Source organism: Aristolochia californica, unplaced genomic scaffold (genome assembly GCF_029961685.1).
Source record: "Aristolochia californica isolate CCGP_79_NKW_82.1479 unplaced genomic scaffold, dmAriCali1.0.hap1 SCAF_16, whole genome shotgun sequence".
Lineage (NCBI taxonomy): Eukaryota > Viridiplantae > Streptophyta > Magnoliopsida > Piperales > Aristolochiaceae > Aristolochia > Aristolochia californica.
In genome coordinates this window covers 14,440,563-14,453,337 of record NW_027181837.1, presented here as the reverse complement: position 1 = coordinate 14,453,337, position 12,775 = coordinate 14,440,563, and the positions used below count along the sequence as shown (strand labels likewise).

The 12,775-nt window shown below is 39.7% G+C and overlaps 1 protein-coding gene and 1 non-coding gene across 2 annotated transcripts; one reads left to right on the top strand and one right to left on the bottom strand.

Moving 5' to 3' along the window:
- Nucleotides 1–449: 449 nt before the first annotated feature.
- LOC137954054 (small nucleolar RNA R71) lies at nt 450–556 on the bottom strand. Its single transcript, XR_011112486.1, has one exon. It is a non-coding gene; the product is annotated as a small nucleolar RNA R71 (small nucleolar RNA).
- Nucleotides 557–11,484: 10,928 nt separating this feature from the next.
- LOC137952641 (protein neprosin-like) lies at nt 11,485–12,445 on the top strand. The gene is made up of 4 exons (XM_068799707.1): nt 11,485–11,528; nt 11,647–11,695; nt 11,805–11,951; nt 12,086–12,445. Exons 1-4 carry the CDS (start codon nt 11,485–11,487, stop codon nt 12,443–12,445), a joined length of 600 nt encoding a protein of 199 aa, XP_068655808.1.
- Nucleotides 12,446–12,775: the final 330 nt, after the last annotated feature.

Below are 12,775 nucleotides of genomic sequence, written 5' to 3'. Positions count from 1 at the left end.
TGAAGAGGTAGAACATATTTGTAGGAAAACACCCGAAGTCAAGTTAGGAGCTACCATGGCCAATCAGGTCGAACCATTACAGTTACCTGTAGCAGGTGACCGTAGAGCCCTGAGGGATTATTCTATCCCATCCCACTTCACATCACCTTCTCCCACCCACTACTGCCGCCAGTTATGAGTTGAAACTGGGTGTGATCCAACTCTTCCCTACATTCTATGGGTTGGAGAAGGAGGACCCATATTACCACATCAAGGAATTCTTAGATATTTGTGCAACTTTTAAATTCCAGAATTTCTCAGATGACTCTATCCGGTTAAGACTTTTTCCATTTTCACTTAAGGATAAGGCCAAGTCTTGGCTTAATTCCTTAGAGGTGGGCAGCATTACTTCATGGGATACATTAGTCACGAAATTTTTATCCAAGTACTTTCCCATTCAGAGAACTACAGCCCTCAGGAGAGAAATCTCCAACTTTATGCAGCAGGAGGGTGAACACTTTTATGAGGCTTGGGAGAAATGGAAGGATTTGATCCGGAGGTGTCCGCATCATGGGTTTGAGAAATGGCATTTAGTGCAATACTTTTATCAAGGTCTTACACCTCAGGTTAGATCCATGGTAGATGCAACGAGTGGTGGGAGTTTGATGGGTAAGAGTGCTAGTGAGGCGTGGGACTTCTTTGAAACGTTGAGTGATCAATCTCAGCAATGGGGTTCATCATTTAATGTTGATAGGAGATCCCACGAAGCCAAAAGAGGGGGTCTTTACGAGGTTAGTGAAACACCCATGCTCATGGCCAAGATTGAATGGTTGACTAGAAAAATTGATGCCCTTATGGTGTCCAAGAGTTCACCTTCTCCTAACCCATCTACTGTCTGCGCCATATACTCTGGTTCATCTCATCCCACACAAATGTGTCCATCTAGTTCATCCTACCCAGAGCTCATTGAGGACTTGAATGTAGTCCAGAATTTTCATAGACCGAACCGGAACGATCCTTTTTCAGAAACATGTAATCCGGGTTGGGCTAGGCACCCAAATTTCTCATGGTCCAAGGGCCCACAGGTTGGGGGTCCTCCAGGGTTTACTCAACCCCAAGCTCCGCACCCACACTTCACTCAACAACCATTGATTCCACAAAAACCTTCACTTGAGGATACACTTCAATTATTCATGCAGAATACACAGTCCTCCATTGCTAAACTTGAAATGCAAGTGAGTTAGTTGGCTAGCCACATGAGTGAACAAGCACAAAATAGACTCCCGAGTCAAACCATTCCTAACCCCAAAAGCACACATGAGAGTGAGTTGAGTTCCAAACCCCACCATGAGCAAGCCAAAGCCATAACCACCCTTAGGAGTGGTCGTGAGTTGAACAATGGGGTAGGGACCACTAAGTCTAAGGAGTCAAAGGATGACAATGGGGACACATCATTGAGTGAAGAACCTCCAAGTTCTCCACCAACAGCCAAGCAGATCCCTAACCAAGTCCCATTAGCTCCTTATCCGCAGAGGTTATCGGGCCTACCTAGGAAAGGAGATAGCATGCATGAAATATTGGAACTGTTTAGTAAGGTTCACATTAACATTCCACTTCTTGATGCTATTAGGCAAGTGCCTGCCTATGCATGATTTTTGAAAGACCTTTGTACACAGAAGAGAAAACAACATGTTAACAAAAAGGTCTTTCTTACTGAGAATGTAAGCTCAATTCTGAAGCATAACACTCCTCCTAAAGTTAAAGATCCTGGATGTCCCACAATTTCATGTGTCATTGGTGAACATACCATCCAGAGAGCTCTTCTTGACTTAGGGGCAAGTGTGAATTTACTTCCTTTTTTTGTGTACCAGCAATTAGGTTTGGGGGAATTGAAGCCTACTCCCATCACACTTCAACTAGCTGACCGTTCTGTCAAGATACCACGAGGAATAGTTGAAGATGTTTTGATAAAAGTGGACAAATTTCTGTTCCCGGTTGATTTCATTGTTCTTGATATAGAACCAGTAGTCGATGTGACCAACCAAATTCCTGTCATCCTAGGACGTCCCTTCTTAGCCACATCTAATGCTATCATTCATTGTAAAAGTGGTGAGTTGGAGTTGTCTTTTGGAAATTTTAAGGTCTCATTGAATGTATTTAATGCCGGGCACCACCCACTTGAGTCTGATGATCTGAGTCCTGCATTTAATATAGAAACTGTTATGCTTGATAATGAATCCACTCTTGAATCTTTTGAGTCTTGCATAACATCTTTAGACATGGACTATTTTGATGAGGAAACATATTTTCGAGAGGTTAATTCTTTACTCAATTTTGTACCTCTGTTGGAGGAAGCTTATGAGGTTATCACAACTGAACATCCACAGGATCTTCCTCTTGACTTGGACAAACCTCTTGAAACTTCCAAGCTAGACCTTAAGCCACTCCCTCCCACATTGAAGTATGCGTTCTTGGGACCCATGAACTCATTACCAGTCATTATTTCCTCTTATTTGAGTACTGAGCAGGAGGAAAAATTGACTGAAGTTTTACAAGCACACAGAGAGGCATTGGGGTGAACTCTTGATGCCTTAAAAGGGATTAGCCCCTCCATATGCATGCATCGTATTCATTTGGAGGAGGGGACTAAAGCCTCACGTGAGATGCAACGTAGGTTAAATCCCCATATGTTGGAGGTTGTGAGAGAAGAAGTCATCAGGTTGCTTGTGACAAGAATCATTTACCCTATTTCCGATAGCACCTGGGTGAGTCCAATTCAAGTTGTCCCTAACAAAGGGGGGATAACGATAATGAAAAATGAGAGTGGTGAATTGATTCCCACAAGAACTACCACCAAGTGGCGTGTTTGCATTGACTATAGAAAACTTAATTCCGCCACTAGGAAGGATCACTTCCCACTACCTTTCATTGATCAGGTACTAGAGCGATTGGCCGGCCACAATTTTTATTGCTTCTTAGATGGATACTCCGGCTACAATCAAATTCCCATTGCTCCAGAAGACCAGGAAAAGACCACATTCACGTGTCCGTTTGGCACCTATGCTTACAGACGCATGCCTTTTGGTTTATGCAATGCGCCAACCACTTTCCAAAGGTGCATGATGAGTATCTTTTCTGACATGATTGGTGAATTTTTAGAGGTCTTTATGGATGACTTTTCTATGTTTGGCTCTAGTTTTGATACATGTCTGCACAATCTTTCACTCGTATTGTCCCGTTGCATTAAGTCCAATTTAGTCTTGAATTCGGAAAAATGCCACTTCATGGTGAAAGAAGGAATTGTTTTAGGACATGTAGTGTCTGAGCGGGGTGTAGAAGTGGACAAAGCCAAGGTTGACCTAATTGCCAATCTGCCATCACCTACTTCTGTGAAGGGGGTGCATTCTTTCCTTGGCCATGCTGGGTTCTATAGGCGTTTCATTAAAGACTTTAGCAAAATTTCTCATCCTTCTTGCTCAAGATGTTGCTTTCGCCTTTGATGATGCCTGTATTCATGCTTTTGAAACACTGAAGAAATGTTTGTCCACTGCACCCATTGTCCAACCCCCTATTTGGTCTTTGCCTTTTGAGTTGATGTGTGATACCTCTGACTATGCATTGGGGGTTGTTTTGGGGCAAAAGACGGATAAAATGTCCTATGTCATTCAATATGCTAGCCGAACTCTTCATGATGCTCAATTGAATTACACTACCACTGAGAAGGAGTTGCTAGCTGTTGTGTTTGCCTTGAACAAATTCAGATCATATCTGTTAGGGTCAAAGGTTATAGTGTTCACTGATCATTCTGCTTTGAAGTACTTATTATCCATCAAGGACACTAAACCTCGCTTGATTAGATGGATCTTGCAATTGCAAGAATTTGACCTTGAGATTCGAGATAAGAAGGGTTGTGAGAATGTTGTTGTTGATCATCTATCTAGGATCTGTGTAGTACCTCAGGAAGGATTCCTTCCTTTAAATGATTCCTTCCCTGATGAACAACTTCTCCAAGTATCCCAGTTGCCTTGGTTTGCTGACATAGTCAACTATCTTGTAACTCATAAGATTCCTGATTATTGGAGTAAACAAGATAGGTTGAAATTCTTTTCCCAAGTCAAACATTTTTTTTGGGATGACCCTTATTTGTTCAAGGTGTGTTCTGACCAAGTCATTAGGCGTTGTGTACGTGAACAAGACTTTGCCAACATTCTTGAATTTTGTCATTCCCACTCATGTGGTGGACATTTTGGTGCTAGAAAGACAGCGGCTAAAGTCTTGCAATGTGGTTTCTATTGGCCTTCATTATTTAGAGATGCCCATGAGTTTTTTCAGGTGTGTGATAAATGCCAACGAACTGGTTGTTTGTCTAGGAAGAACATGATGCCTCTTAACCCCATTCTTATTGTTGAATTGTTTGATGTGTGGGGTATTGACTTCATGGGTCCTTTTCCTGTCTCGTTTGGCTATCAATACATCCTTGTTGTTGTTGAATATGTCTCCAAATGGATTGAAGCTATATCATGTAAGACAAACGATCACAAAGTGGTGGTAAAGTTTTTAAAAGAAAATATCTTTAATCGATTTGGTACCCCGAGAGCGATCATCAGTGATGGGGGATCTCATTTTTGTAACAGAGCATTTGAGACCTTATTGAAGAAATATTCCATCACTCATCGGGTGTCCACTCCGTACCACCCGCAAACTTGTGGTCAAGTGGAAATCTCTAATAGGGAGATCAAACAGATTTTGGAGAAGTCAGTTCGCTTTGATAGGAAAGATTGGTCCATTCGATTGGACGATGCTTTATGGGCCTATCGAACCGCTTATAAGACTCCTATTGGGATGTCTCCCTTTCGCCTAGTGTTTGGCAAAGCATGTCATCTACCTGTTGAGCTTGAGCATAGAGCTTATTGGGCCATTAAGGCTTTAAATTTTGATTTAACTCAAGCGGGTGAGGAGAGAAAGTTACAATTGAATGAGTTGGAGGAGATACGTCATGATGCTTATGAGAATGCCAAACTGTATAAGGAGCGAACAAAGCTTTTACATGATAAATCTATTTTTTGCAAGTCTTTTATTGTTGGGCAGAATGTTTTACTTTATAACTCACGATTGCATTTGTTTCCAGGGAAGCTAAGATCCAGGTGGTCCGATCCATTTGAAGTTACACAGGTGTTTCCTCATGGCGCTATTGAGATCAACAATCACGGAGATGGGTCGAGCTTCAAAGTTAACGGTCAGAGGCTCAAACCATATCTTGAGAATGTCCCCACACCGGAGGAAGTGATGGTGATTTTCTTGGAGGAACCTATCATTTCATCTTGAATGCGTCAGAGTCTTGCTTACGACTATAAACTTAGCACATTGTGGGCAATCCCCACGTTTCTATCCCTTTGTACATTACAGTTTTATTTTTATTTTATTTTTATTTTATTTTTTTTTGGTTTATTCATACTCTCTTGCCGGCTGAGAGCATTAATGGTTCCAGTAGTCAATGACCAGACTTTTGGTCCCTAGTTTGAGAGGTCTGTACTCAAACAACCGTTCTGGGATTGACCAGTTTGATCTTGAAGTATTGAATGAAAACCTTATGGTGAGTAACTTAAGGACTTGTGTTCAGCGCGTGATTCCTGCTGCCTTCAGTGGCCAGTCACACGGAGATTTCTTCAAAGTGTGATGTGGGATAGCGGTTTTATTTATGGATGATTACCTACAGGTACAGCTGATACGAGTAAACCTTCTTCGAGGGAGACTATGTATCATTCCTGGGGGTCTTTATTATTCTTTTTTTTGTAGTCGTTATAGTGTTTTAACTTTTCCCCATTGAGGACAATGTCAGGTTTAGGTTTGGGGGGGGGGAGGAGGACGACTCTTTTATGTCTTAGCAATAATTTTCGTTCGATTTTTGTTCGTCGTTTTCAAATTACTCCTCTTAGTATGTGGTTAACATTAGTAGAGTTAAAATAAGTTGCTCAAATGTTTTTAAAAATTTTTCGTAAATTTGTGTAGAATATGCCTATTAGAAATCTGATATCATTTGTTGTGATTCATGAGAATTCAGTGGGATAACTTACTATTGCATTAGACTTGGAACTTAGTTGCAAAAGAGAACATGTAAATCTAGTGTTGATCTATGTTAGTCTGAATAGTCCTGTATGCCTGTTTGAACTCAATCTTTTTTATACCTCAGTGAAATTCCTTGTTGTAATGTATGAATGCGAAGGGAAATGCTCTTGCTTGCAAAAGACAGATAACTTCAGAAACAGCCTGGGCAAACCCAGGGACATGCACCAGAACAGTCGGTTACTTAAAAATAAGTGCATGTGCAGTGAAGACGAATACAAAATGGTGTTAATACCAAAAGTATTCAGTGAAACAAAAATTATGCTGGTAATAGCAAAAGTGCGCTGGTAATAGCGTAAAATGGTTTTAAATCTGGAAGCAATGAGTTTCTTAACTTTGAAGATGAATTGTAATTTGAAAGAAGTTGCAAGTCAGGATTGAAATTGGCATATTTCTTCTGTGAGATTGTCAGATAACAAGCTTACTCTACTATTTTCTCTTAATTGTGATGTGACCAGGATTTTATTGTTATTTGTTGCCTCTTTGTTCTGTTGAAGTAATAGCTTATGGGTCACATTGGTTCAAGTGGAGTAACAATGAGTGTATTTGAATTGATAATAGGCTATATTTTACACAGGTTTTAATATTTCGCAAGATCTCATATGAATTTTAGATATTTTACGATACTAAGTGTTAGTCATATGCTAATGAGGAGAAAATTTTCTTCAGTTTTCCTTTTTATATTATTGATTTAGATGAATTTTGTGGGTAAATTCCATGCAAACCCTCACGAGACATAACTCGTCCACTACTGCAGAGTAGGGGTTTAACGGCTTGTTGCATGTGCTAAATGCAATCGTGCTCCCTACGAAAGTGGCATTTTGTTTTCCTAGACTTAATTTTGGTTCGATTGTTGTTTTGCTAGGGACTAGCAAAGATTTAGGTTTGGGGGTGTGATAGATGTCATATTCTGACATGAGAACTAGGTTAATTATAATAGAATAACCTTTATAATTGTGTTATAGGTGGTTACTTATCGGTTTTCAAATGAAATGGGCATTTATTGAATTTGGCATTAATCACTGTCGATATTGCATATTTCTCTCTCCTGAATTATATTTCATTATTTTTTTAGTCTTATTTCTTCCTGAAATGCTTTTTATAGATTCAATTATGGAATTTCAGGAGAATTTGGGTGGAGAAGAAGATATTTACCAAAATGCCCTTAGTGAAATGGAGGTAATTTCTAGGGCAAATCGTTTTAAAATAAGAAAAATCATATTTAAAGGAGAGGAAGTGTCGAACGAAGCGAGGAAGGCAGTGTGGAGAGAAAGGGAAATGGAGACCAAAACAGAGGTTTTTTGACCGGAAACAGGGGAGGACCCGAGAGGAGTTCCCCACCGTCGTTCGCCGGGCCAATACCTTCCGCCGCGCCACCGTCGTCCACCGCCGTCCACTGCCGTCCAGCAACCGAGAACAAACCCGAGGAGAGCTCGAGAGAGTCTCCGTCGAGGTGAGTTCGACAGTCGTCGCTCGCCAGGCCGAGAAGTGATCCAAGAGGGCTTCTCCGGTGCCAACTCCGCTTTTCGACCATCCTCTGACGTCGTTTACATATTCCGACCAGTCCCGGAGCCATTTCGACTCCAACCGAGACTCGAGAGAGCCGGTTAGAGAACGTCAGCTCTGTTTCGCTCTTCGCCGGACTTTACCTCCGTCCGTCGGCTTCTAACCGTCGTCGCCGGCGTCGTCTCTACCTCCGGCCACTCACTATTGCTACCCGACGCCACCAATTTCCAGAAATTGCAACACCCGTGAGAACGAGTTGCTGCCCAAGCGAGAGGAGGAAGAAGGGGAGTAATTCGTCATTATTGAATTTAATTTTTCATATAGTTTGAACTTAGGTTTTGAATGTTAATTGAATCTGATTTGATAATTAAGGTTTATTTAAGATTTGTTTTCTTGATATTTGATTAATATTAGCTAATTAGGGTAAGATTATAATTGTGGTTGGATTTTGGTATTTTAATCCGATTTCTGTCTTTAACTCTAGGCGCCCGAGAGGGGCTAGACGCAAGGATTGAGAATCCGGATTCGTGGTTACGTGGCGCTCGAGAGAGGCACGAATCACGGTAAAATCCAAAGTTGATAATTTTAGCATCATCACAATAGGAAATTGATTCTCTGCATTCTATTGTAATCCGATCTTTGTCATTAACTCTAGGCGCCCGAGAGGGGCTAGACGCAAGGATTGAGAATCCGGATTCGTGGTTACGTGGCGCTCGAGAGGCACGAATCACGATAAAATCTAGAGTTGACGTTTCCTGTTGTGCAAGTAGTTAATTAAATTATTGCTTGATAATTTAAGATATAATTAGTGTTTAGTTCAGATTAATTCATCATATTTGGTTAGGCTAGTTGACTGAAGAATACACAAAATTCAATCCTCCCTGTGGATATGACCATCGCTTACTGCTAGATTACATGAACGATTCGTACGCTTGCGAGGTATAAAAGTCGATGTAACTAAAATTCTACATCAGAGACTTAGAAGAAGAAGTCTACATGGAGCTACCACCCAGAGTTAAAAGTGGTTCTTTGTGTCAAGGTGAAGTCTGTAAATTGAAGAAGTCATTGTACGAACTGAAACAGTCACCTAGAGCATGGCTTCGAAGATTCTCGGCTACAATGAAAGAGTTTGGTTATAAGCAAAGTAACTCAGATCATACTTTGTTTATAAAACACAAAGAAGAAAAAGTAATAGCTTTAATTGTATATGTTGATGATATGGTAGTGACAGGAGATGACCCATGTGAAATGCAAGCTTTACATGAGTATTTAGCCACTAAATTCGAAATAAAGGATCTTGGACAACTTAAATATTTTTTGGCAATTGAGGTTGCAAGATCGAAACATGGAATCTTCCTTTCAAGGCGAAAATATGTGTTGGATCTTCTAGCCGAAACCGGAATGCTTGACTGTAAACCAATAGAGACGCCCATGGAAATGAATCATAAGCTCGGAATTCTTCCAGATCAAATCCCAACAGACAAAGGGTGTTATCAGCGATTAGTTGGAAGATTTATCTACCTATCGCACACAAGGCCCGATGCAACATATGCAGAGAGCGTTGTGAGTCAGTTCAAGCATGCACCAAGTGAGGAACATATGGAAGCAGTCTATCAGATCTTGAGATACTTAAAGAGTGCTCTAGGAAAAAGGTATGTTATTCTCAAAAAATGGTATCTCTAATATTGAAGGATATAAAAATTTTGATTAGGCAGGTGATTAGACAACCAGAAGATCCACATCAGGTTACTTTACTTTTATGGAAGGGAATCTTGTCACTTGGAAAAGCAAAAAATAGAAGTTAGTATCAAGATCAAGTGCTGAAGCTGAATTTTGAGGCATGGCTCTTGGTATATGCGAGTTGTTATCGATAAGGAATATACTGAGGGACTTAGGGATTGAATATGCCAAACCTATGAATCTCCATTGTAATAACAAGGCAGCCATCGCAATTGCACAAAATCCGGTTCAACATGATCACACTAAACATGTTGAAGTTGATCATCATTTCATCAAGGAGAACCTTGATGCAAAGATTATACAATTCCCTTTTATTCAATCTAAGAGTCAATTGGTTGATATGCTCACGAAGACAGTATCAGGGATGGCATTTCATGGTATAATTGACAAGTTGGGCATGACCGATATCTATGCACCAACTTGAGGGGGAGTGTGTGCATACTGTAATGGAATGTATGTGAATTAGATTAACCTTGATTTTAGGATCTAAATTGGACCTAAAACAAGCATGTAATGTCTTATAAATAGCCTCCTAAATGGAGAAGAATATATCCAAAAAAAATTCTTTGAAATCCTTCGGTTTTACAGTTGGTTTAATTTTATAAAACTTGAATGGGTTTAGAGAGGCTGGACTGGTTTTTAAGCATATTATCGTCCAAAGATCCAAAATTTTGTAATTTTGATTATCAAAATCAAAGAATCATTAAATATCGATAAAGGAAAGTTGATACATTGTGAAATTTTCGTTTTTCATTGATTCATTTTTTCAAATAATGCACTTTCACCCTCCACTTTTTTATTAATGAAAATTTTCTAGCAATGATATATATATATATATATATATATATATATATATATATATATATATCATTGCTAGAAAATTTTCATTATATATATATATATATATTTTTTTTCCTTGGTAGCTAGAACTTTGAAGTGCCTGTTGTAAAAAAATTTACACACCTTTTACAAAAACTGTCAAGTATCATTCAGGGGCAGTCCTGGTTCACTTATTTCAGCGTTTCCATTGAATTTGGTGTCAGTGAATCCCGATTACTTGGAAATAAGCATCTGGAAATCGGTTAAACATGAAGAGGCTCCCAACAAATACGTGCAGCTTCTCCCATAAACCATATTAATTAGCTCAATCGATACTTCCAATGAATCTTCACCAAACAGCTGAACATTACAAACATCCAAACCATAAAACCTCATTGCCTCCTTCCCATTCCTCACTCAAATCTCTGTGTCCGATGTCATGGCAATACTTAGATGTACTCCATCCTTGAAAACTTTACTTCTGGTTCATATGGCGCTCTGCATGTTTCTGGGTCTTGTGACAAACCTCTCCACAGAAGAGTATTCGGAAATGAAGAGGCGCCTCAAGATTTTCAACAAGCCTGCTGTCAAAAGCATTCAGGTAACTACGATTTGCACTCTACAGCATCAAAATAGATGGCCATTTTTAGAAAATTGAAATTAGAACTGCAACTCACTGGACCGTCGTTGATCTTGAAGCAGACTGCTTATGGGGATGTCTTTGATTGTGTCGAGATATACATGCAGCCAGCCTTTGATCATCCATTGCTCAAGAACTATAAAATTCCAGTATGTTTTTCATCTGTAACTATCAGGAGTGGTATCATGATTCCATTTGTCGAGTTGTTTATCCGTTACTGGTGGTTCAGGAGGAGCCTAAATTATCCTTCCCAGAGGGATACGACGCTTTCATTTCTTCCAATGAAGCGGCTGACATTGAGCTACCTGGTGGAGGTTGCCCAGATGAGACAGTTCCTATTCGGAGGGTGCAAATGCAGGATCTTCTCAGAGCTCGCTCTGTCTCTGGGTTTGGGAAGAAATATGTAGGAAACGCTTCATATTTTCGCTCTTCTGCTTCTAGTTGGCCAGTAGATATGTACCATGTAAGTAGATAGACAAGATCTGAACTAACAAAAACAGAGAAATGATTCCAAATGGTTTCTTTCAACTTCACCTTTTATTTGTTTCTATTGTCATAGTGGGCGAAGATTGAAACCAGAAGTGGTGACTTCCATGGGACATATGTGGATATAAATTTATGGAAACCAAATGTTATAGGCAATGATAAGTATAGCAGTGCGGAGCTTTGGCTTGTTAATGGCCCTGATGATCAGCTCAACGTTATACAGACAGGATGGACAGTAAGTTGCAATAAAAACCTTACCATATTTCATATTTGGTTATGTAAGGACTCCTTGGGATCCAAGCTTGGGCTTTTGAAAACTTCATTTTATTTGTATTCTTCTGATCTCAGGTAAGTGGCGAACTATTTGGAGATCAGGAACCTCGATTTTTCATATATTGGACTGTAAGCCAGACTTGTTTTCTAATCTTTTTATCCCTTGTGATATTTTAATGAAAACCATATTATCATGATTCTGTTTCTTCCTCCGTTTGTTGCTCCTCTTTGCTAACAGTCGGATCGCTACCAGAAAACAGGCTGCTTCAATACACTCTGCCCAGGTTTTATTTCAGTTAACCCAAGGGCAGCTCTTGGAACAAGATTTACCCGTACCTCCACCCCTGGTGGAGATCAGTTCTTCGTAAGATTTTTAGTTGCTCAGGTACCCCAGAGCTGTTCTATAACATGAGTAATCCCATGAACAAAACCTTTTCTCTCCGACGTAAAATTCCAATTCAAACTTCTGCGGCATTTCAGAATTTTGAGTTTATCATCTAATGTTATTTTTTGATACAGCAAAAACAAGACTGGTGGCTGTATGTAAACTATAAAGTTGTTGGTTTCTGGCCAGGAAGGCTTTTTAATCACATGAAAGAAAAGGCTGAGAAGGTTATGTGGGGTGGTGAGGTTTACAGTGAACACGGAATCGATTTCCCTCCCATGGGAAGTGGCTACCATTCTAAGCAAGGATGGGAGAAAGCATGCTTTATCAAGAACATAGGAGTCGTTAAAGATCGGAATGAGCGCAGTGATGCCCCTCTTGACACTATCACATTTGTTGACAGTAAATGCTACAGTGTAACGGATGAGGGAATTGATGGAGACCCAAGTTGGCGCAGGTACTTCTATTTTGGAGGACCTGGAGGTCAATGTTAGTCTTGATTCTACAGTCTTCAGAATGTTTCATAATAATGAATTAAAATCATATATGATTGATCTCGTAATCTCTCTCTCTCTCTTTCTCTCTCTCTCTGGTAATGGCTTTGATTTTTCTTACATCCATGGTTTAGAAAAAAAATTGAAACTAAAAATGAGATGGTAATAGTGACATATTGGCCTTTATGTATTTTGTGTGTATCCTGTCTTTTTACAACTTTTTATTCACTTATCAGAAGATACGGAAATATCCTACAAGGATAAACCTTGAAGGGGTAAATATGTTTATCAATTTTTTTAGTTAATTTAAATTTAATTATACTCAAGACA

Excerpts from the sequence above, each read along its gene's own strand:
- LOC137952641 (XM_068799707.1), top strand. The coding sequence starts at position 11,485 with ATGGCCCTGATGATCAGCTCAACGTTATACAGACAGGATGGACA. Across the intron at positions 11,696-11,804 it reads GATTTTTCATATATTGGACT|TCGGATCGCTACCAGAAAAC; the intron begins GTAAGCCAGACT and ends CTTTGCTAACAG. Across the intron at positions 11,952-12,085 it reads TAAGATTTTTAGTTGCTCAG|CAAAAACAAGACTGGTGGCT; the intron begins GTACCCCAGAGC and ends TTTTTGATACAG.